Source organism: Apus apus, chromosome 11, assembly GCF_020740795.1.
Source record: "Apus apus isolate bApuApu2 chromosome 11, bApuApu2.pri.cur, whole genome shotgun sequence".
Lineage (NCBI taxonomy): Eukaryota > Metazoa > Chordata > Aves > Apodiformes > Apodidae > Apus > Apus apus.
The window spans coordinates 12,285,865-12,311,291 of NC_067292.1; the positions used below are offsets into that span (position 1 = coordinate 12,285,865).

Here is a 25,427-nt window from a genome sequence, read left to right on the forward strand (position 1 = left end):
TATTAAGTGCCACCCATGCTAGCCATTTATAAAATTGTGCATGTAACATGCATCTTTTAATAAGAATAATGGTATTTTTAAATGTATAACATAGACACCATGTCGTAAGCAGGTACAAAAACAGGCTAAAGTAAAGCTCTATGAATAGAGGTTAAATATTCATAAAGCAATTTTGTGGGTAATTGTGAAATACAAGATTGAATGGGTGTCACTTCCATCTTCAAATTTCTAGCTTCATGTTCTTCCCTCTTATGTCATGTGCTGTGTTCCCTGCACACTGGCATGACAATATGTTTACTAATATAGACATATCTGATTTAACCTTGAAGTGTTACACTATTATTAAGCACCTAGTAAGCAAACAGCTTGCATGGCTGCATTACATGTTTAGTATGTTGGCATATATATGTTACCTGTAGCAATATTAACCACAGGAAAGGAAGTATTCAGCTGAAACAACTTAACTTGTATGTGCTTGCACCAGGCAAAGATGTCAATGTTGGCCCAGGAGCCATGATTACAAAAGAGCAGTTGTCGTCACTGAGTCTCACTGTAAGCATGTAATAGGCAGATAAAGCCCAATGTATGCAGAAGGCAATGGTAGTCAGTTACAAGAGAAAATTTTCATTGTGCAAATTTAGGATTATAAATTGAAAGAGAAGTCAGGTAATGAATACTAATAATGTAAGTTTAATAAAGCCAGAATGTTACATACAAATGACAAAACAAATGCAACAAACTCTCAACAATCTGAGAGACTGCTTTAGAGACAACAGATACTAATTCTTCAGTACGAAAAACTGCTTTAGAAATATTTCACATAGCTATTCCATTTTCAATCTGCCAGAAAACCTGGTCTTTAAACTGCATAAAACCAGCAGACATTTCTATTAATACTTCTGATTTTCTAAGACGTTATAGGTCAATAGTTCCTTTCAACTTGAATTTTTTTGCAGACCGCTCACTTGCTCTAAGCTGGAACTTGCTTCCATAGATGTAGGAAATGAATCCATCAGTCTCCAAGCTAAATACATTGTTAAGTTTGGGAATAACTGAAAATGCAAAAGGAAAGAAATTAACAGAAGTGGACCAATGTAAATCCTTGTTATGAAAATATACCAGAGGACTTGAAGTTTGCCATGTTTCAAGGCTTTTCTGCTTTAGCAAGAGAAGAAAACTAACCAAAACCTAAATTTTAAACAGGAATTACTGAAGTTAGTCCTCGTTCAGAAGCATGAAGTAGGTGTTGCAGAGAACAACTAGATGAATCAGAAGAACGAGCCATATCATATACCACACTTGGTTCATTGAAAATACCCTTTTTTAACTGTTTATTTCTAATGAGGTGCTTTTTGATAGGATATTGGGCCGTAGTGTGGTCAGTAAAGACACTGACTTCAGCCACTCTATGCAAAGAATTAAAAGCACTGATATAAAACAATGTACTCAGGTGTAACATGAATAGTGTATTTAAAAAATTTCTGATTATTACACTTGAGAAAAATACAGAAAAAATTGCCTTATATACCTTTTAATTTGTCCTCTTTAGTGATAATTTTGAAGACATGTTTAAATTCCTGTAGAACGATTCCTGTTATCCCAACATAAGAGGGGCACTTAGATTTTGTGACTGAAAGAAGAGAAGTATGTATTGGAAAATTTCAGATGCAAGCAGTTTATTTGTTCTTCTACAGTAGCTTCATGATTTAAAAAATTGGTTTGCAATACTCTGAAATAATGCAATTACAGTAACCAGTCGTCAAACTTGAAATTAATCTTTGCAACTAACAACATGATTTTCAAAAGCAATTGAAAAGGAATTAGCGTTGGTAAGAGAAAGAAGCCATCAACATGTTCTCAACTGTGTGATTCTGGAGTTAATGATACTGAAAGAAATTTAAAAATGAGCACCTGATATATAGGAGTGATGATTTAATTTTTGAAAAAGAAAACAAACAGAATACCTGTAACAATAGCTCCATGGAGATCAGCTTTTAGCAGTTTGCCCTGAACCATATGTGGTTGCCTTGAAGAAGAGGTTGGGATTAGAGACAAAGGAAAGAAAAATTATATGGAAAATTAGGTTTACAAAATGTGACCATGACTATGGAAATACTGGTCGAAGCGTACCTAAATAATACATAATTATATTACATAATACATATATACATATATGTACATGTATACATATATACATAGTACATTATCAAGCAGTAACTCAGTAACCCTAGAAATACCTACTAAATAAAAACCACACTATTTTTAAAATATCTCAACTTACGCATCTGGTTTAAGTCCATGACACAGGTCTCTGATGTATTGTTTCCAGAGTTCATGTAGTGGTAGAAAGATGGCATATCTGCAGTAAAAAGACAAAAAGTATTATACATAAAAATATCAAAAAATCAAAAAATCTGTTGGTTGATTACTGAAGGAATCCATATTTATAACAGAATTAACATAAGTTTTGTAATCTGTTTTCATAATTTAACCTGAGGGAAACCACTCCAAGCAGGTTTGCTTTATAAAAAGAAAACACAAACTAACACCCCAAACCGGTGATGTGTTCTGGAGGAGCAGGCTACATCTAAGACCAAAGAGATGTCTTCTCCTGTACCTCCCCACGTACTCATGTTAGTGGCAGCAGGGGATTTATTCAACATGCATGAGTTGGAGGAACCAATAAAGAATTTTGACTTTCTGGCCACAGGCAGTCTAACTTCAAAATCTGACATAAGAGGTGACTGTATTTGGGTTGAATTTCTTGTCATATTTAGGTATACTAAAGGGAAGAGAACCAGTAACAAATAGGAATGAAATTTTCCAATATACAGATGAGAAGTTTCCTCCTCGGAGTCCCAGACTGACTGCTCCTGTTATGTGCTTTTGATGTGCTTCCCACTATTACTACTCAAAGAAAATATTTAAGATCTTACCTTTGCTGCTCAGGTTCAATTTCAAAAAGACGCATTTCACGCCTTTGCTTGGCAGTAAAACCTTTTGCTTTCCTCCTCTTTTGCTTTGTCTTTTTTTTGGAATAATGCTGAAGAACTACAGCTTTCCGAGTTAATATATCCTGGATGGCTTCATCTTTCTTTTTGGGCATGCTGCGCTTCAGGAAGGCATTAACAAACGCTTTTGCCTCTTCTGATCCCTGAGGCTAAAGATATTTTAAAAGATAGTTTAAAAAGTTAAAATTTCAATCAGGGTGACACAATAGCCGTAGGAACGGGAGAGCTGCACAAAACATGCAGCAAAGGGAGAGGTTCGCGTGCCGAGAACTCGCGTCGTTACTGTAACTGGTATCTGTGGGTGAGGAAATGCCGGGTTTGTGTCCAGGGTTCAACGCTCAAGCCCAACGGGGTGTGCTGCGGATTCCGGTGCCGCCCCCCCTTTCCCTGGGTCTTTCCAGGGGTGCGGGAGCAGCGCCGGAACCGCTCGCTGCTCCCGCCACCCCCTCGGGCCCGCCGAGTGGGCAGCGGTACCTGGAGGCGCGGCTCCCCGGTCTCCCCTAACGACAGGCGGCGGTATAGCTCCCCTGCAAGGCAGAGCAGGCCGGGGAGTCAGCCGGGGGGCCCTCCGGGGCGCCCGCCAGTCCCCGCTGGCCCCCCAACGCTCACCCTCCATCGCGACGACCTCTGTCGCAGGTGGTGACGACACGGAGGCGACGCGCGCCTGCGCAGAGCGGCGGCTCCCCGGGCCGGCCGCAAAGGTGGAGCCAGCAGAGCTCTGCCGGGTTAGTGAGGTTGCCCGAGTGCGGAGATGACGGCCCTGGGGAGCAGAAGCCGAGCCCTGCGGCTGTCTGAGCCCGGGCTGAGCTCAGGTCTACAGAAACGCGCCCAAAGCAGCCTCCGCGGGGGGAGAGCTGTGTGGGCAGGGAGCGGTGCGGGGTAGCCCAGCCCTCGCCGTCTGGTCTTGCCTGATCTCTGCATGATGAAGGGCTCCTAAGATCTTTTCAGCAAACCAGAGCCAAAAAGGAGGCGGGGTGTGTGTGTGTAAATTGTCAGAATCGTTATATTCTGCTTGCTAAAAATCTAACATGTCTGGCACTAAGGTCCCAAAGAGCTCAGTGTCCCTCATAAATCACAAACCATGGTGGACTCTGGTTTAGAGGGAAGCCATTGCCAAGATAAAAATCTGAATGTGCAATGGGAAGTGGCATTGCTTATCATAACCATGAGGTTGTACAAAAGTGGAAGCTGGGGTCAGGATAGATTGTTAGATCAGACATTTAGATTAGGCTAGATATGGACTGTCTAATACCTGTAGGTGTCTGAGCAGCCACATTACTATTATTACACAAGCCACAGGTTTATTTCAGCAGTGTTCAGGTTGCAAAATTAGTATTATTTCTAGCTGGAGTCAAAGAAACAGCCTTACAAAATTAGTATGACTTACTTACCTCTTCTATACTAACAAATTATCTGTCTTCAGAAAGTAGAGCAGCAGCTAATTCAGTTACTATCACGGGGAAATTTATTTTTTAAAAAGCCTTGTCAGTCATACCTTCCGTAATGCAAGCCACCTAACATTCTGTAGTCACCATTTCAGTTTGATCATGTACACTTGGACTAGACCAGTCTGTTCAGGTACTGATTTGTAGTGTCCTTCCCATAGTGACAGCGTTGCTTTAGAGTCTGGACACTCATTATGACAGGCAGCCTAGACACATCAGTCCTTCTCCCTCATGCTGCATTTGCTTGCACCAAAGATGCTGGGAAATTAATTTCTCCATTTCCACCCTGAAGCCTCTTCACCTTCCACCTTTTGTTACTTGATTTATTCAGCAGATTTCCCTCACCCAGGATTTACAAATGGGGTGCTGGAGCCAGCCACTGTGTGAGCTCCTCAGGCCCTGGGAAGGCACAGGCCCTCTCTGCCTTCTGGCAGAGTTCTTCCCATCCTATTTCTCTTGGTAGGAGAGAGGGTTTTTTCCCTAGTCCTAGTCTTCTTCAAGGCCTCTCCAACCATAGCCCTCAATGCCATTGCAGGTGCCTGACTTGTGCGTGTTCCCGTTCTGCTGTTCCCAGTAGCTAACTGTGACAAATGATGCTGTAACTGTGCCTGTAATCACACACTCGGTAACACGAGATCTTTGTTTAAAATTTGTCCCCATGTTCCTAGCAATCAAGGTCAAAAAATCAGGAAGATGCCACTCCCAGTGGAGTTTAGCTCCTCTGGTATCTTGCTGCCTCTTTCCTTTTGGGATAGGACTTAAGTCCTGCTTGCTGTACAATACAGAGATACCTTGAAACCAGAGAAGTCAATTCCATTTCCTTGCTAGCCTAGTCCCAACTTGTGCTGCCCTAGGCTCAGACATGATGGTTCTCCAGATTCAGAAGAGGTTTATATTCTTGTCGCAGGTGGAAATTGGCTTAGCAGAAAATTAAGCACTGCTTGGTAAAGGATACTTAGGGAGCAAGTTAATGAGGCAGGGTATAGGAAACACAATGCTTTTGTTGAGTGCTGCTGTGGAGCACAAAGGCTCTAAAGTGATCCCTATCAGGGAATGAAATTGTAGATCTCTTTGTGTGTGTGTATAAAGAAGAAAGAGCCAGTCTCTGCAGAGTATTAAGCATGACCACTGGTTGGTTTGTATCACAGGCCTCCTGGCGGTTAAGTATATTGCCACAGCAAGCAGATCTCTTGGTTTTACAAAGCATGGACTCCTTGAGTTGTCATTGCTACCAAGGAAAGATCAATTTTCATGAACAGAGTACCAGAATAAGTGCTATGGGTCTTCAGGGCCACATGAGTGCTCTTTCACTGGATTTATCCTGCAATTCCTAGGGCACTTCAGGGATTAATAGTTAAATCAGTGCTGGCAGTGCTGGTGTTGTAAATCCAATGATCCAGGCTAAACTGGTGCCTGGGGAAGCCAGTCTCTTTCAACAGCTCTGTGTCTTCATTTCCCAATTTATCTTCAGATATAATGTCTGAGGGAGCAAGATCAACGCATTAGTGTGTGTCCAAGCAAGAAAGCTCTGCATCAGGAGCCAGGGCTCCCATCAGATAGATGTGAAAAAGAATAGGCAAAGAAACTGAGGAACCAGAGAGCACACAAAGGCAGTTTGTAGATAAGTAAGAGAAGGCTCAGAGAAATGAGGAAAGATGGGTAAAATGTGTATATAAAGTGAAGTGGAAATATGCAAACAAAGTAATTATAATACTAAGAAGACAGGCTGAGAGAGTTGGGGTTGTTCAGCCTGGAGAAGAAAAGGCTCCAGGGAGACCTTATAGCAGCTTTCCAGTGCCTGAAGGGGCTACAGGAAAGCTGGGGAGGGGCTTTTCACCAGAGGGGGCAGTTATAGGACAACAGGTAATGGTTTTAAACTGAAAGAGGGAAGATTTAGGTTAGACATCAGGAAGAAATTCTTCAAAATGAGGGTAGTAAAACACTAGATTAGGTTGCCCAGGGAGGTTGTGGATTTCCCCTCCCTGAAGGTGTTTAAAGCCAGGCTGGATGAGGCTTGTGCAGCCTTGTCTGGTGGGAGGTCTCCCTGCTCATAGCAGGGAGGTTGGAATCTGATGATTTTTAAGGTTTCTTCCAACCTTATCCATTCTATGATTCTGTTTCCGAATGTTTTGCATCTGCCTGTCTCAGTGTCTTAGACTTGCGAAGCTATTTACTTCAAGTAAATCCGTTGGAGCAGGTTTATAGTTATATAAATCCATAAAATATTTTATTAATACCAAGTTATAGGTGCAAGTATTGGCATTTCTTATTCTGTTAAATCTATGTATGGCTTTATTGTTTACTCTAAAATAATACATATATATAAAAAACCTACACAAAACCCCAACATTGAAGCAATATAACTATGTGCACTAGGGGGCCACATTGCTGTACCTGTGAATACTGCTTAATTCCAGGAATGAGGAAAAAACCGTGTGTAGGCCAGGCTAGGTAACAGCAGTGTGCTGGAGAAGAGTGAATGTGGAGGCAGTTATAAAAAGAATTTTAGATTGACAGTCACAGAAAGGTAAGACTTGAGATGCAGAAGGACCAGAGATGTTAATTACAGATATTTGTGTGACACAAAAATAGAAGATCAGTGTGATTTTTTTTTTTTTTTTTTTTTTTTTTTTTTTAAAGAGAGTCATTGTGGATGGAAGCAAGAGATGAGCAGAAGTACATGAGATTACTGATGTGTGTAAAAAGTGACTGGGCTATAATCGCTGTTACAGTTCTGCTGATTGTCACTGATACAAGAAATAAATATCATCATTCTCTAGAAGGACTGTTTCAGCAAGCATTTGATCTTTCAGGATCAATAGAGTTTATTCCTCTGGCCAAATTGTATTAGCAGCTGAATGTGGTCCTTAGGGATGTCTGTACTGGTGAAAATAATTTCCATTTAAACCCCTCTGATCTGATTTCCTTTACCCAAATATGAAGCTGTTAATTCAGGTTCCCCCAGTTGTGCTGCAGCAGTGTGCATCCAGCCCCTGTCAGTCCTGTGGCTGTCCCACCACCCTGGCCTGCTTCCCAATATCCCTCCAGGGTGCCTGTTCCTCCTCTGCTGCCATCCCCTTCCCCTGGTGAGGAGCGCAGAGCCGCTCTGTGCCAGCACAGTCAGGGCCCTTGGCTGAGCACCCCTTGCACACCCGGCTTCCTCCCAGCTCTGGCTGTGCACGCCAGGTGGTGCTGGTCTGTCAAGTGTGGTACTGTTGCCCTGCAAAAACTGGTGGTGGGCAGGCAGGGCAAGAGCTGCCATTCAGCTGGGTGGGTAGACAGAATACTTGATATCCGTGGCTGAATTTTCATTTCATGTCAGTGTAGGTTTGCTAGAGGAAGGTTGGTTAGTTTTGTGTGTGGAAGCCCAAACTCTTACATTATGGGTCTGGTTGACAGATTTTAGATGGCTGTGGTTGGTTAGTGAGCGTGATCTTTTCATGTACCCCGCATCCTCAGATGTTTCTTTTCCATATATTTTTCCATAGCTTTTTCTACTTCATTAGCTCATCTTTTAACTCATAGATTAGGATGAGATGTATGTCCCTGTCCTGTTCTCCCCCACCAGCTGATAACTACTCTTTCTGGCTGAAGGTTTGCGATTTCCTAACAATCCTGGCTCCTTGTAATCTCAAATTGCAGCTGCCTCTTCAGAGTACATAAAAAAAGACTGGCTTTCTTGTGTGTGAAGAAAACAAGAAAGCTCTTGGAAACATAATCCAAATTTATCTTAGTGGCATAGAAATAATAATCCTGAAATGTTTTCAGAAAATTGCAATTATTTAAAAACCAGGTTCTCAAACAAAACCAAAGAAAGAAGCAGGCTGTATTGGAAGGCTGGGTTCAGGAGCCCAGGCCTTGTTGCTGAGGCTGCTCTCACCAGAGGGCAGCCCGAGACCGCGTCTTGGCTGCTGGTGCTCCCACAGCCCTGCCCCGCCACCTCGGGGGGTCTGTGTACTGTCTGCTGTCAATTTTCTGTACATATTGCATTGCTACATGTTGTTAGAATTGAACTAGCAAGTTAAAAAAAAGTTTAAAAATGGTTTCCTCTTGTGGAAGAACTTTGCCTGTTTGCAGGCAAATTTTTTTAGCATGTAGGACTATGCATTAAATTTCACTGGAAGTTAAGAGGCCACTTTTAAAAACACCAATATATTCTAATATCAAAATAAGAATCTATATCCTGAAAATATTAAAAATATGAGTGACCCTAGAATATCTGGAGGGAAGTACTGGAAACTAGAGCTACCCAGCCTTGCCTCACAGAGCAGCACTACAAAAGCAACACTTGCTCCCCAAACCAGTAATGAGGAGCCAGTAAGCTCGGGCTTCAACAGCTGATGTTCAGTTTCCCTGCACGCTGAGATCATCATGTATGATCCAAACACACATCAGGATGACAGACACCACTGCTGCTCCTGAACAGCTTGTATTTACTAATTAATACCAGCATTCTGCAGTCATGTATTATTCTATGACAGTCTGTCTTACAGTCATTACTTTTGCTGGTCTTAGAGTCTCATTTAATCTTGTTGAATATTTTCTTTTTAAACATAATTAATATTGGCTCATATGTGATAGCATGTATGATACAAAATAAGTATTAAAAATCACAAAGTAATAATAGTCATTGGAGTTAGAGCAGATTAAATGGTTTAAAATCTAATTTTGTTTTGGTTAAACTACATAAATTATCATAATTCATTAAAATTTAAAAATAATACATATAAAATGCTTTAATGAAATAAATAAATTGTGTTGGATTTTAATTTAAAAAATTTAGTTTAGACTTTTTTCTAGAAAAGGGCTGTCAAATTCTGCAAGCTTATGTGATATGATTTGGTTGTCTTGACTTGGCACTTTACCTTTGATAAGTTTTGGCCAAAATTCTTTTTCTGTGTACTGCAGGTTACTATTTGTAATGGAGTGCACTAGGAAAATGGTACCTTGAAGAGCGTCATAGAGCCATAGAATAGTTAAGGTTGGAAGGGACCTTAAAGGTCATTCGTGCTCCGGTGCTGTTGCTGCTGCAGTATGTGCGCAGCCCGGTTATCTGGGGTGTTTCCTCTGGTCACCTCCAAACCTTCTGGCACTGCCAGGCAACCCAGATACTGAAGGACCATGCACAGTGACCTCTTGATCATCAACAGTTCATATATACTTATGTTTTTCATATGTTATGTGTACCTCAGCCTCGGGGCTCTGGAGTGGTTTTTACTAGGACTAAGGTGACAGAGGAAGGAAGAGGCACCTTTTGTACAAAGCTTATGTTAAAATAACTTTTGTTTCACTGAAGCATCTTTTGCTTTCCCAGAAGATGCTTCAGCACTAATTTCTTGGGTTGCTCTCTGGGCAGAGGGCACACCCTCCAGCTCAGGGGCTGCTCCTGCTGCTCCGAGCCAAGGAGGAGCAGGAGGCTCCATCAGGGCAGGGCAGAGCAGTGTCTGGCACCGCAGTCACCTCCTGCACAGCCCACAGTCAGCAGGTGCTCCATGCCAAACAGCCAGCATACCTGCAGTTAGGAACTGGGATGAAATCCCAAATTGAAAAGGTTCATAAAGTAAAAAAAAAATAATTCTCATTTTTATTCTGTAACAAGGTGTCTTTCTTAAAGGCATGACTATCAGCAAGGTCCTGCTCATGCCAGACACAATGAGGCTGTCAGGTGTGAACCATTCTTTTTAATAACATGAGTCAGCTTGCTCACCTCCAAAGACATGCATGGCTGAGTTGACACATGACAGCCTCATCTGCCAAGACACCACATAGCTTCAGGCTCCACTGGTTTGAACGTGTCTGTCACAACATGCCAGCTCACATGAGTCCTGCCCACGGGGCTTGTGTGCCTCCATGAATTGAGGTGGTGCGACACAGAGAAAAACAAGTGGAAACTGTTTGTCTGTAGAAACTGGGCTGAAGGAGCCCCATCGTGTCTGTGTTGCTGCAGTCAAAACCTGAACTAGCAGTGTCCTGAGCTGCTGCCTGAGGCAGTAACAGATAATAGCTGCTTTACCAGCTGTTCCAGAGTGGTGTGTAGGTGGTGTGTAAACTGTGTTACTGGCTGTAACTATGCTGGTAATGCATGTAGGCAGCATTGTATTTTTAGAACATTCCTTTCAGCTACATTAACTTCTTATCAACCAGATAAGACGTTTATAGAGGCAGTGGTGATAATATAAAGTGTGACCCACATCATTCAGGCAGATCCCTCTCACTGGACTGCAATGGAGGACACTGAGCCATATGCTCGGGAGTTTCTCAGCATTTCCACTTGAAGTTTTCATACATAGGGAGGATGAAAAGTAGTCACAGTATCCGAGGGTTTTGACTCTCATGGTGAGCAAGGTATTTATTAGCAGTGGTCAATGGCTTGCACAGACCTCATGGGGAAGGCTTTCATCTCCCTATCTATACTCTTCTTCTAAACTGCTGGTATGTGGTGGGGCAGTGAGGGGTTTAATGCAGCTGGATTGCTTTGACAACTGGAAAAAAAAAAAGGTCCATCCAAAGCCAACAAAAAAAAAACAAACCAAAATCTTGTTTGAGGTCAGTGCTCTAGTAAGTGCCTTTTAAAGATACAATAACCTGGTGCAATACAAAATATTTTGTGTGACTCTTCAGTAGAAATCTGATAAACCAGAGAGAGAGAGAGGCAGGCATCCAAGGAGGTAAAAGTAATAAATGTGGCTGCAGTTCTGGAGTGAGCTAGCTTGTCAGGCTGGTAATTAAATAAAAGCCCCTCTCAGGAAATGCTGGAAGCTAATAGATGTACTTGGAGATGCCAATTCATTTGCCTCAGCAATATATGTTAATTTTAGCATGAGCTCAATTTATGTATTTTGCAGTGGGACAAAATGGTGGTGGTAGGAGGGGGAGAGCTTTCATCCTGACAGTGATTGTTTCAGGTGTTAGAGATTAGTAAGCATCCTAAATGTCTTAAAAACAGAAAAGTGGGTAAGAAGGGTAGAAAAAAATGTTTACTTTATGCAGTTCCTCTGAACAAAATTAACCAATCACAGGCTTATAACTGACCCAAACCACATTTGCAGACAGCTGTTGGGGGATCATTTACTTCACCACAGCCCAGCAAGTACAGAGCCCCAGTTGGCAAATAGCTTGTGCGTGAGTCGCTCGGTGTTGGTGTGGCTTAAAAGGATTTCTAAGAGTTACGAGAGTGTGAAATGAGGTGCGTGGCAGTGGCAGATTGCACCTATGGGAAGAACAGCAGTTAGTGGAGACTGCAGTAAGCTCAAGGAGGCTTGGACAGGGGTGCAGAGGAGGTGCAGGAAAGGACTGACTTGAATGTAACAGTGCGCTGGTACTCACCAGCAGACCCACAAGTGCTGTCTGGGCTCAGGGAAGTGTGTAGTTTTCTACCCAGACCCACACTCGCTTTACCAATGCAGCACTTTAGCTGATAGTGCTGCCCAGCTCCTGGTCTGTGGTTGTCCTGTTCTGGAAGAAAACTAGTGCTGGGGCCAGACAGACATTGAAATGGGGGAGATGTTCACCTGATGTGGAAGGCAGTGAGGGGACTGCATCACCAGTGTGTGCAAAGGCAGGGTGTGTTTGTGTGTTACAGGGCTTCTCTGAGGTAATTTTTGACCGATGTCTCCAGTTTAATCATATTTGTCATGGCTGTAAGACTTTGGTATAACATCCCTGCAGCTCTCACACATGCAGCTGCCTGTGTTAGAGGACAACTATGACGAACATTGTGCATGCTTCCCAGGATCAATCTGCCAGGTTCTGCTGGGTGCACGGTGCTTGTTGAATTGAGGCCCTGGTTTACACTTCCATGTGTGGTGTTAAGGGCACTATAAGTATTTTGGCTCTGAAACGTACACTGCAGCACAGCAGGCTTCTTTCTAAAAAAAAAAAGCCTCCAATCTGTGAAATTGTAAGCATTGAGGCAGTAGAAGGCAAAGCAGATTTTCCTTTATTTTCTTCTGCCTTAAAGGAGGAATACTGACTTGCCCTTTGGTATGATTACGGCCCATTTAGCAACACTTCTTTTTGAATTTCAGACCTTCATTTTGGAAGAGTCACAAGCAAGAAGTGTTTCTCTTCAGAGCCTGGAGCAGTCAGTGCAAAGGTAAGGTTTCTTTAATAAAAAATAATAGTTCAGCTGTATTCACACTGTGAAATCACAGGGCCATTTAAAGCAAACCAGAAGTGGTGGCAGCTTAGGGTCAGGAAAAGAAGATGATGACATCTACTGCAAAGTGCATCCAACAACCATCTTCCATTTTTTAAAAAAAAATTATAGACATTTTTAGGTTTTTTATGTAAGTATGCAGAATAATATAACTTAAAAAAAAGTGTACTAGATGCTGAAAGCAAGCTAAAGGCTGCTCAGGAATTGCAAGTGGAGACATAAATGGTGTCTGAAATGCTGCCCGATTTGCAGAGCTATGGGCTCTATCCTTCTTGTCATGGATTAGGATGGAGGTCTGTGACCTTCCTGCCTGCACACGTGTCCCCAGGGAATGTGCTCCCTGTGCAGGCAGCCAGGGCAGGACCCTGCGAGGGGCAATCCCCATGAGGGCTGGCCCTGGCTGCACCGTCCTTGTTTTGCAGCCATTGCCCTGATCCCACAGAAGTCACATCAATCCCTTTTGTTGTGGACTGGAGCTGTCAAACTGCACATTTTTCATGGGAAAGAGGGTTGCTACCAGCTTTTCATAATAGTACTTTAAATGTAGTTTGCTCTTGCCACTCTTTCTAAAGAGACTGGCTTCTGTCTCTCCTCACAGGCACTGCTGTAGTGTCCTTCTGCCCCTGCTCTGAGGGCTCCCTGTCAGCATGACTGGAACAGCAGGAGATGAGCTAGAAACAAATGCAGAAACAGTAAGTCCTACCTGTATGATCAGCACTGTGTGTTTGCCTGTAAGTTGTGAGAGACATGGAGAAGTGAGGAGAGCCCGTGCCATTACAGGAGGGGCTCCTGTGCCTAGGAGGTCATCTTATTGAAGCCCTCCCTGTCACCTGAGGAGTTACTTTTGAGATTTCCAAAGGGACTTCCGGAGATTAATAATGACAGGATGAGAAGAAATGGCCTGAAACTGTGCCAGGGGAGATTTAGACTGGATATTAGAAAGAATTTATTTACCAAAAGAGTTGGACTATGGAACAGGCTGCCCAGGGAGGTGGTGGAATCACCATCCCTGGAAGTATTTAAAAGAAATGTAGATAAAGTGCGTAGCGACATGATTTAAGCACTGAATGGGTAAATTAGGTTATGATAGGGGGATTTAGGTTATGGTTGGACTTGATGATCTTCAAGGTCCCTTCCAACCAGGATGATTCGATGATTCTATGATTTTAAGAGACTTAGGGGCATGCCAGTTGTTTCCCCCCTGAGCATCAGAGGACACATTTCTGCAGACTGGCTCTGAGCACGCTGTCAGACACAGCACTCGCTGCAGCTCCATGCCAAGGTCCTGGTGCTGCCAAGATCTGGGAGTTAGAACTAGCTGATCCTCCCACGTGGCAACATGATTTACTAAACCGGTAAGATATTGGGTCAGCCTTGTAAATCATGTTAATTATTTCACTAAACAGGTTGTGGAAATAGATCAATAGAAAATATGGCATTTAGGCATACAATGCTGTGCATTCATTATGGGAAAGAAATTACATTAACTAATTTAGGAGCTAATAATAACTGAAAATAACAATTTAATGGAAGTCTTCCAATCCTGCACTTTGAAAGCAGGATACAGCTGTACAGTCTACCCATTTTGATCTCAGTCAAGTATACATAGCAATTGTTTTACTCTCAGAGAAATGTCAGTCAAGTACGAGTAACTTGCAGACTTTCAGCATCCCATAAATTACATTATAATAAAACAAAACCAAAGAAACTGTCAACAACCATTTTTGCATACTGACAGGATCACACGGACCACTTGGATGAAAAATAAGAAAATATATTGCAATATAACAAAGTGGAGGTGTTGTACAGCAGAGGCTATTTTTCACTTGAAATTACTATTTCCATGAGACTGTGGTTTGTGCTGCTGGGTTTGAAGGGCACTTCTCTCGCTAAAGTGTTGGAGTTCTGTCTCAAACATCCGAATGCTAAATATATGTCATATACATGAAATATATATATATATATATATATATATAAAGAGAGCGAGAAAAACAAACCAGAAAAACCTAATTTATCCTGTGCAGCAAAACCCAGGTGTCACTATTCAATAGCTGGGGTCAGCATCGCTCTATTACAGTTATTTTACTGTAGCTACACTAAATTTGGTATGCTGTGTCCTGGTTTTCTTAATGCATGCATGATAGTCACCCATGCTGGTAAAATATTTTCTCCTGAAGTAAGCTGTGCATTGTATTTAGTGTCTTACTGGTCAGCAGGTAACCTCACTGAACCAAGTAGACACAACTGGGGGGCAGAATTTAAGCTGCAATCAGATAGCACACCTATGTCCCCTGCTGGTTTGGAAGCCTGCAGCCTACTGATAGTCACCTGTCACAGCAGCTATCTCCATTATCTCCACTCCTGGCTGCAGGCAGCTTTAAGCTTGTCTTTAAGCCCTCGGGCTAGATAGCATTTGAATTATGCACTTCATTGCATGCCAATTAGCTAAGGATGCATGATGAAAGTCATTATCAGTGAGTTTATTTGGGAGAACACCTTATTTTGCTAGTTGGTTCAGCATATAAAGAAAAGCCATACACCTTTTTTCTCCACTGAGCAAAGCCTGTTGTAGAGCGGGGTGAAACTTTGAGCTGTGGCAAATTGTGCTGCTCCTGTTTATTCACCTGTCTCCTTCAGCCCCATCCAGTTGTTTTGGGAATATTAAGTGTTGCCCAAATAAAAGTAAATGCCTTTAGCCTGACCACAGAACTGACAGAGCACATCCCCTGCATGGGCTGTGCAGCATGGCTGTCTCCTACTCCCGAGACCCCAGAGCAGGTGAGTTTTACAGTGTCCCCAGGTGAAAGACCCCCACAGCTTCCCACACAGCCTTCCCCCCTCCTCGCTATTCTGCAGTCACGCTCCGGCCAGACCAACAACCGCACAGCTGTTTTTCCCAAGCCTTGTAAATGCCAGCAGAACAGGTGAGCACTGAATGAAGGGAAAACGCACTGTGTGAACACATGGTGCTTTCATGGCATTGAACACGAGCAGTGTTTTCTCTAGTGCTACTCCGCTCCAAAACCCTGCAGTGGCAAGGTTTTAGTTAATTAGGTAATAAGCCTAACCATGGTTGACTTTTTCATGCACATTTATGACTAGGCTGACAAATACTTTTCTCACCCCAACAAAGCTTCACACATTTGCTTTTGAGATGGTTTGCTTTTGAGATGGTTTGCTTTAGTGAAATGCTTTAGTCTAGTCTAAGTAGCTAAGACTCTCTGGTCTTAATAACTCTTGAGTTAATAAAGACATTTTAGGTTCTTGAAAAATATTGCAAAAAGTTCAGGTTCTCACATTTGACACTGCAACAAGCTGGATTTAATTCCATTAACTCAGTCTTGATATTAAATCATGTTACAGTTCAGATTTTGACAGCTGCCTACTTTATGTTACTAACTACTGTTTGCTTGGGTTTGAGCTTCCCCCAGTTCTGGTGGCAGCAAGAGCCTTTCTTCTGTGTCTCCCTACATGCTGAAAAAACTACTAGGTGGCAATATCAGCAAACCCGCAACAGGATCAATGCACCAGTAGGTACTCAGGCTTAGTTTTCCTGAGCTGTCAAACCCTGCTTACTTCTCTGGAGACTGAAATGCCAGTGTTATTATTAAAAGATTTTACTATATAAGGAGTCTGGCTGCTGACTTTGGTGGCACTCAGCTAGCTCAGGTACAAAGTCATTAGCTCAACCAGCAACTTAACCATAAACTGAGGTTCATTTTAACCAGGATCAGAATTAGCATCTTGCTGTGCATTTAAATAACTTGAGACTTCCATACCACTATACTATAAAAGTTGAAATTACATCCAAGCACTCTCTAAATGGATTACACTATTATCAATATTTGTAGCACTGAATGATTCTATTTTTACTCTCTCACACTGAATTAACATAAATGAATCACAAACATGGGTGTATTTGGCAAAGATCACAAAGTAACTGATGTCGTCTTAATCAAACTGTATATTGTCATTGTCTCATATGATTTTGTTGCCTTTAGCTTCTCTTGTGCACTTTCTTGAGTGCTGCATTCCCCTCTGGGGAACACGTATCACGGACAGACATGGTTCAGTCTGGATCATCACTCAGTACAGCTGTTCCTTGACCCAACTCAGATTTAGATGTGTACACCATGTTCTTGTCCAAAGATTTATCCATGTTGCCAGGCAAACACAGCTCCCAAGCTCACACAGTGCTTGGCTTAGTTGTGGCAAAGCACTCTGACTGGGTACTTACAGCTTTGCAGAGCTCAGAGCAATGCATGTTCAGTATAACAAAGTAAGGTGTTTCAACAACACCCAAAGTCCTGTTGGAGCCACAGGACTAGGGAGAGCAGGCTTGTAAATTCTGAGGCACTTGAAGGTCCCTTTAGGAATTGATGGGTGGCTTTTTCTTGTGCTTCCACTGTCCTTGCTGGCTCAAAGCTGGGGAAGAGGCGGTGACTGTCCTGCTGGAGCAAAGTGCAAGAGGTTGAGCTGTGCACTGGGACACTTGGCAAGAGGTTTCCTGAGCTGCACCAGCCGCAGCTCTGGAACTCTGGGAGCTTGGCAATACAACCCCTGCTCTCCTGTTTCAGTGCTTTTGAGGGGATCACAGAGAGCAGAGAAAAAAAGACAGTCTTGGAGCACAGACTACCCCCCAGGGCAGTCCAGGGCTGCGCAATGATGTGGGGGGAATGTGTCCCAAGGGGTAATTCAGTTATCAGACCCATCGCTAATGTTTGGTCAGGCTGCTAATACCGAAGTCACCATGTTGCTCTTTGTGGAAGGATAAGGCAAATCAAGGAGGGGGGCTGTCTACATCCCAACACTAACCTTACGCATACCCATCCTAGCAGTGCAGAAGCACTCCCTGTGGGGCTGATGACACATTTCTAAAACTGACAAGACAGGTGATTAATGACGTACTGTCAAGTATCAGTCACTTGGATCAACTCTGAAAGCACCAAAATAGAGCTGTCCAGAACAGTAAGCAAATAAATTGCAGCATATACATTAAAGAGAGTCTCTGCCATGGGAATTTAGAGCTAAATCTCATGTTTACCGTAGACTGCAGACAGAAGCACTCTTAAAAAACATTAAAAACTATTCTAAAAAAACAGCACTTGGAAATCATAAGTATGCTACTAATTTGCCAGAATAGCTGACTTTGACTGACAGCCTAACTATCAGCACCTGCCTAGATACTATGTGGATCACCCTAAAACCCAAAACAAGCCATGATTGTCAGAGCAACTTAGGAGCCTGAAAAATATTTAGTAATGAAGAATTCCTATTCTAGTTTGTTAAAAAAACTTCAGATTTTTCAAGGAAAATTACAAGAAAATTACAAGAGCCCATTTTATATGGTAATCTGGTTTTTGGTTTGGTTTGTTGTTTTTTTTCTTTCATCCTGCGTAACACTACCAAAGTCTTACCTGTTGCTTCCTATGTCGTGGGTATGAACAGAGAGATTAATTAAAATTTTGGACTGAATCTTGTAATGGAGTAGAAAAATACAGCTTAAAACCCCCTTTCTCATCATCCCCAGAGTAAATTCCACAAAAAGTCCTATTGGAAAAATATAATCCTCAATTGAACTGTTAGCATTTTTGAGTTATTTATCAAGGCCTTGGTAATTTAATTAGTATTAAACTACAGCTCATTTTTTTTCTATATGAGATTTAAGAAATGTTTTAACAGTAACAGGAAGCCAAATCTATAGGCAGCAAATACAAAAATCTATTAACTAACTACAGCACAGTCGTCTCTGATTCGGTTTGTAATGTAACTGTGATTTGCATGGGATGTCCATAATTGCTATAATTAAAAGGCTGGCAGTCACCAGAGGAAAAATAGGAGTCTTCAATCCATTAATTGACACTAGCACAGCTCCTTAAAAAAAAAAAAAAAAAAAAAAAAGCCATCTTGTTCAGTGCTGTATTTTGGATTGTCACTGAGGGAGAGCCGAACGACGTATTTTCTCTGGCTGGCTCCAGAGATTGATGGGATTAAGAAACACAGTCTAAACCCAACAACAAACCCCTCCCTTCCTCTTCCCCATCCCCTGTCAAACCCCATGCCGGTGACAGAGAACAGGCGCTGCTGCTGCTCTGGGGCAGGACAGGGTGATGATGCTCTCATGGCTGCCCTCCTGTCTTGCTGGGTTTCTTTCAGCCTTTGTCTTGTTCCTGTTGTTTTAGTGCCAGTTCATTTTTCCCGTGGAATAGCTGTAACTGCTCCTGTGTGAACAAAACCCAAACCTGTCCCATGCAGGCAGACAGCCCTGGGCTCTGCCTCAGGGCATCTCTCCAGAGTGAAGCTCTCAGCAGCCCGCACAGCACAGCTCTGTGATCAGCAGCCAGGGGACAAAAAGACCACAGCAGTGAAGGAGAAAAAATCCCATGTCTTTTCTCTGCCATAAGTGAATGTTTTTCCAGCTACTATCAGCAATAATTTGCATAGGTTGGTTATTTTATCACTCTCCTGTGGCTTGTAGCACTGGTTTTCCTTACCTGGTGGCACAGAGCCCGGGGATGAGGCAGGTGGTGTCCCAGGGGGCTGGCAGCTCACCAGGGTGCAGGGCTGGGAGAGCCCTCCTGGTGCCAGCAAAACCAGGCAGCACACTCACTCCTTACAAATTAATATTCTCACAACAACCCCCCCACAATCAGTCTTTGCTAAAAGCATTAATTAAGCCTTTAACATTTTTGATCCCATCAATTTTCTGTTCTTTTCTTATTAAATAGATGTACTAGGGGAGTTTGAATAATAATGAATAAATGAACTTTGCCAGCCTCTGGCTAAGCATGAAATTTACTGTGTAGTAACAAATGCAACAGAGGCAGCTCATACATTAACCAACCTAGTTTTGACACACGAGTTTGGGAGCAAATTATTTACTTACTAATTCTAAGTAGGACGAGGCTCCAAAATGTTTTATGCAGGAAATGACAAATGACATGTTCAGCCAGTCTGCTGCATTCTCCATCACAGGATGAAGCTGCTTGCTTGCCTGTCTCCCCTTTGGTGGGTCTCTGGCCCGTTGGCCACACACAGCAATGTTTTCAGGCCTGCACACTTTATTCTCCTTGGGAGTTTCGCCAGAAAAGTAGCATACCAGGAACTAGGTAATTTTGCTTTTTACTTACTAGGTCTTGGCACTTTGAAGGTCACCTGTGTGCTATAAAACTCCTTGTGTTCCATGTATTTTTACATATGCACAGCTCTAGCATCAGCTCTGTTACACTGTTGTAAATCTAATCATTTTTGTAGAAATCCATTAACTCACAGTGAATTTATAGCAGTATAACTGTGAGCAAACTATGGCTGATTGCACAGACTGGAAATATTACAAGGAAAAGTGCAAAGTTCTATTGATTTTCTCTCAGGAAAAATGTGTGTTTCCTTATGATTATATTATAGATGACTCGGCTCTGGCCCCTATGAGCCATCACTCATGCTTCCCAGCTCACTGCTTGCTGGCTTTGCAAGGCAGAGCTGCTCACTGCGCTGTCTCCTTTGTGCCCAGGGATGCACCCACCCCACCACGGGCACTGGAGGACTTTCTGCCCAGCTCCACATGGCACTGCAGGAGACATGCCACCTTTCCACGGCTCTGCAGTCCAAGCACTCATTCCTAATTGATTCTGACAGCAGACACCACAAGGAATGCTGAGATTTATGAAAGAGCAAGATTTGCCACTAGCCTCTGTCCATTAAGGGTACAGCAAACCTCCCTGTGCCCTTTGTAAATACAATCAACAGAAGTGAGGCAGTTGCCCTTTTCAGAAGAAAGAACACTCTCAAAGGACAGTTTTAGCAGAAGTCCTTAACACACTCACAAGCAATAAAGCTCCAAATTCTTTACATTTTTCCATCAAAATGTTTCTCATTCCTTTAAGTGCTTTATAAAGCCTAAATGCTGTACCAAGAGCTGCAGCCTCCTCTTTAGCCAGCTATTTCCCGTGCACTAAGCAAATACTGGGCCAAACATAGGCAGTGTGTTTTGCAAAAAAGCTGGCTCAAATATGGAAACTGAGCCCCCAAAGCCTGGGAGGGTCATTCCCTTTTTTTTTTTTTTTTTTTTTTAAGGAAGAAATATAGCAAAGTTAAAGGTAGAGCCAGGAGCCAGGTTATCTTGGCAATCCGCTCCCTTGTTGAAGTTACCCTGTGTGATGGGAATGACTTACCTCTGCATGTGTGCAGGTCTTCACTGGAAAGAAGAGATGCCTATTGCTCTTCTTTAAGAGATTTTTCATCAAATCCTGAGGTTATTGTTTAGTAGTTCTGAGGTTTTATGGTGAACTGGAATATAAGAATTGTTATTCCTACTGCAGCACACTTAATTCTGCTCTCAGAAAGGATAAAACGAAGCTATTTTTAGTTGCAGATTTAATACCTTTTCACCTTTAATGTGATCAAAGTCTGAAAGACCTTGATAATTCTACTCCTGTCACTGCACACAAAACTTGCAGTTGCTGCCACATCCCTGTGCAGGTGGAAGACAAACACAAGATGATGCATTTCCTCCCATGTTTTCTGCAAACCACAAAGTATGCAATTCAAGACACAATGTTACCTTATAAGTGATGAAACTAAAGTATCAGAACAAAACAGATGATCTGTTTACTAAAAGACCAGCTGAGGTATGGCTGAAGTTGAAATAAAGTGTAACTACTCCTAGACAGACATGCTCCACTGCTTCAAGCAGCAGCTGTTTATTTAGATAAACTTAGGCTGATTTTCTTCTTCCTCTTGTAGAAAAATCTGCTTTGGTTGTCTCCTTTAAAATGAAGGCAAGTCACTGAGAAATATTCAGTGCCTGGAGGACATGCAGCTTTGAGGACCCACAGTTCAAACCCAGGCAGGTTTCACTTTCATGACCAGCCATTACTCAAAGCATTAGCGCTCACGACATTATAGACTCCACACATAGATCTGTGTTGAGTAATTGTCCATGAACAAATTCCCAGACATGAATCCTGGTATTAATTTAGGCACAGTCCAATATTCAAATATTTTTTCCTATCTGTCTTTTCCTTTCAGCTTATAAGACTCTCCCTCCTGTGTGCATATGGAAGCCAAGGACTGTGCTCTTCAGTGTCTCACGCTCTGATGCACTTCCAGGCTTGCAACATCCACCTTCCCTCCCCCATAGTTCTTTCCAACAGCAGTTCTCCTTTTTGTGGGATAATTACAGATTATTCCCCAATCCATGAGATACCACAGCTAGCATTAAGGGGATGAACATTCTTACAAAGATTTTATTACCTTTGGGTCCCCCTGGTGAGTTTGCCCCAAGAGGGGCAAGAGGCTTTTATTACCAAAATGTAGTAGCAGGTATGAAACACAGATGTGTTTCTGTCTCACAGCTAGTGAGATGTGAGTGGCACAAATCCCTCATTATTACTGACAGTCCTAGAAAAAGCAAATTCTGACCATCTCATAAATTGAAAATCCCTTCCTACCCTCCTTCTAGAAGGAGATTCGGGTATGAGGAGAGGCAATGGCATATTCTGCTTTTGCTCCACAGCTTCTGCCACTGATAGGCTGCTGTCACCTTACCATTTCTTTCTAAAATGCTTTGCAAATAAAAGATAAAAATCACAGTCAGACATAGGAAATGTCAAAGTACTTAACTAAATTCAGCTAAAGAAGTTTGTGTTTCTTTACCAAGTCATCCTGTTGTCTCACTTAAAACCCAAGCATTTTATAACGTAAAAATACTTGCTGTATTTACTATAAAAAAGCCTTTTGCTTCATTAGAAGAAAGCTCAGTTGGTAAGACACGTTATACAATTATGTAATTTTAAAAATTTGAATATACTTTTTAAAAATACTGGAATGGGTCTAGGGAATACAACATTCCAGGTTGATTTTTATTTTCATTTTCCACTAGTTGATTAATCTTTTTTCAGAGAGGCCTGTAGAAAACCAAAGCAACTTACCTTGAATTCTCCGCACTGCCACACAGTCCATCTGACCAGATCTTGCATTACCTGCCCAGAGATAACTGGTGTCACCACAGGAAATGCAGCTGTAGCTTGTGACTGCCTGGCCATGCATTCCTCTGGGGAATTGCAAATGCACAGGTTCGCAGATACATGGAGTATTAAATAGCTGATTCCAACATTCTTTTGTTTGTGACACACCTTTCCTCAACTCTCCATGCTGTGACAAGGCAGGGAACAGCCACAGCCACAAAGCCTTCCTGGGGAGCTTCAGGACACAGGGAAAGGCACAATCATCTGTAAAAACTTTATTTCAAAATCTTTTTATTCAACCGTTATTCAGCAATATACAATACAGCTTATAAACAAATGTCTTACCTTGTTTCCAATCTTCATTTAAAAATAAATATTATTGACAGTGAATAGTAATTATGGTAAGATGTACCTTTTTATTTAAAATGTCTCCAAAAGAAATAATTTAATTAAAAAAGAAAAAAAGGAAATCCAAAAAACCTCAACACAATAATCTACTAAAAATATTTCCTTTCTTAGGAAGGGCTTTGACCCAACATCTTTACATATTGTCATAAAGGTAACTGCTCAACAGTTCGTGCAAAATGAAGAGTCAGAGGAAAGGTTTACAAAAGAAAAAATATTACATTAAAATAGAGAAACCGTAAGTGCCATGCACAGAGCAGGGCTTTATGCCATAGTCTGGAAACTAGATGGATTATTCTATGTGGTTTACTTTCTGTGGCAACCCAAAAAAATATGGTTTTCCCCCCATTTAGAATTTACCATGCTTCTTTCAATCTCTTTCCATCTTTAGAACTGTACTTCTTCTTTTGTCAGGGGTTTGTTCTGGTTTTGAAGAGGTTCCTTTTTTGTTTGGCTGAGGAGCAGTGGAGAAAGCAGTCTAGTCTGTCAGTGGTTTACTAATAAATGTACAAGCTTATGCAGTATTAACAGGGACATATACAGGAGTGGGTCTGTAGCATAAACAGGTCCTGTACCTAGAAAAGAAGAGACAAGGCAGAGAAGGGGATTTTACTCTTTATCTTTTACAATATAGAAAATGAAATGCAGAAGAGAAATACAGGAAGATGTAATTTTGATCACTTCAGAGCCAGGGGTCAGAAGCTTAATTTTAATAGTAAAACAGCATCCTCAAGCTATCCAGCTCATCCAATATCTTTTCTTCTCCCTCCCAAATCTAACTCCACTTAGGTAATTTCATTATGCATTACTAATGGTCTGCCTAAACTTGGCTTCAGCCAAGTTACCAGCAGTTGAGATTTCTATAAATACACCTTAATCTGGTATGTAGTTTCTTGAGAAATGACAGGTATCAACCACCCATTACTTTAAAGGAAAATGACAAACGCTGCTGCTGTACTCCTTGATTAACAGGACATGAACCCATTTCATTTGGAATGGGAACAGCAAGACCTTGACATCCTCTTTACCTTTTATAGGAAAGAGCAGAATTTTAAATTAAAAATGTGCACAGAAGCTATAGAAAAGCAGAGGTTGGATGTGGAACCCATCTGTTACAGTCATTTCATCCAAACCCAGAGAGGGCAAGACCTTCCTGCTCCTACACAGAGCTGCAGGGGTTGTTACCTACAGGCCACTGTGGGGCAGCTGGTGCCTGTGGCCTTACAGCTGAGGCAGGAGGGGACAGCTCTCTCTGGGCAGGAACAGCTCTGCTGCCTTTGCTCACAGTGAGCACTGGCATCCATGTCCATGCTGCAGCTAACAAGGCTGTGCCTGCCTTGTATCTACTGACACTTAAGATACTTGTTCAGTTTTTTGATTACTGCCTGTCACTCCCCACACCCCTTCTGAGCCCACACTGACAAGGCTGGACAGGTCAGCAGTAGCAGCTTTTAGGGTCCCAAGTGCCAATGGGTGACACCTTTCCAAAGCCATGACATGGACTCACATGTGCAGTTGTCACCAACACCGTAACATGACAATACAGGACTGCACACTCATGACTGATGTCTCACATGGCGATGGGACATTTCCACAGGGGTGAATGCAAAAGCAGGAGCCCAGTTGGAGCTTTGCCCTGCAGCCCAGGCACACAGAGGCACCCAGGGAGAAGGCTTCATCAGTGCTGAACATCCTAGATACAGAGGTAATCTATGCCTAAAACACAGAGCCACCCAGAAAAGTGACTGTCAGAGCCACTGAAAAGCCAGATAAAAGGTTTAAAAGAAAGGTTTTCATGTTCAGTGTTTCTGAAAAAGCAATCAGGCCACTTCTATTTAGGCAACTCACTTCAGGCACCCTAATGCAAATACTTTACTCCTGGTCTCTAGGACCTGTGAGTCTTTCAGCTGTGGCATGATCAAAGGCAAGACCTCAAACAGCTCCTGAGTAAACCACTGTGCTTGGGCTCACTGTTCAGGCTGCCTTGTCATCTATATATACCTCACTAGCAAAGGTGGAGTATTATTATCCAATATCAAAAAATAGTTCATAGTAATGTGGTGTGCAATTGAGGAACTCAAGAGACGTCCCCCTAGTACTGTATCATAGGTGCCTAGACTGTGTGAAATTTATTCAGTTATTATGGTTTTAATTAAATCCTTGCATGCAAAAACAGATGGCCAAGGACTGCCTGGGGAGCAACAGCAAGGCATTAAGATGAATACAGGGTTTTTCTTTTAAAAGCTGAAAATTATTAACAAACACAACTCAGGTAACTAAAGTAGTAACTTGTTAAAACTCTTGCAAAAAGACACTAGAAGTGTGTGCAGAAAAGTGCACAAGAGCTGCTAAGCTCAGGTTTCCTGCCAGCACATGGACAACCACCAGCCCCAAATGTCTTGCTGCTATGAGGCAACCACTGCACAGGAGCTCACAAGCTCAG

General features: G+C 42.2%; 2 protein-coding genes and 1 long non-coding RNA gene across 5 annotated transcripts in view; 1 reads left to right on the top strand and 2 right to left on the bottom strand.

The window, feature by feature from the left end:
- LOC127389305 (uncharacterized) overlaps positions 1–25,427 on the top strand; it is a 54,258-nt gene that overhangs the window by 17,776 nt on the left and 11,055 nt on the right. Inside the window, exons 3-4 of the long non-coding RNA XR_007890615.1 lie at positions 12,484–12,551; positions 13,213–13,306. This is a non-coding gene — a long non-coding RNA (uncharacterized LOC127389305). The remainder of the gene's footprint in view (positions 1–12,483; positions 12,552–13,212; positions 13,307–25,427) is intronic.
- Positions 671–3,692, bottom strand: POP4 (POP4 homolog, ribonuclease P/MRP subunit). Of its 3 annotated transcripts, XM_051629670.1 has the most exons (7): positions 3,621–3,692; positions 3,486–3,538; positions 2,937–3,160; positions 2,282–2,359; positions 1,965–2,026; positions 1,529–1,630; positions 671–1,052 (listed from the first exon to the last, which is right to left on the bottom strand). In XM_051629670.1, the coding sequence occupies exons 1-7, from the start codon at positions 3,625–3,627 to the stop codon at positions 916–918; spliced, it is 663 nt and encodes a 220-aa protein (XP_051485630.1). In that variant the 5' UTR covers positions 3,628–3,692; the 3' UTR covers positions 671–915. The 3 variants fall into 3 exon arrangements, with proteins under 3 accessions (XP_051485630.1, XP_051485632.1, XP_051485631.1); XM_051629672.1 differs by lacking the exon at positions 3,486–3,538 and having other exon boundaries at positions 3,621–3,638; XM_051629671.1 differs by lacking the exons at positions 3,486–3,538; positions 3,621–3,692 and adding an exon at positions 3,276–3,476.
- Positions 22,854–25,427, bottom strand: part of VSTM2B (V-set and transmembrane domain containing 2B) — a 186,150-nt gene continuing 183,576 nt past the window's right edge. Inside the window, exon 8 of the mRNA XM_051629669.1 lies at positions 22,854–23,559. Within this exon, the coding sequence (XP_051485629.1) occupies positions 23,471–23,559 (89 nt within the window). The 3' untranslated portion in view covers positions 22,854–23,470. The remainder of the gene's footprint in view (positions 23,560–25,427) is intronic.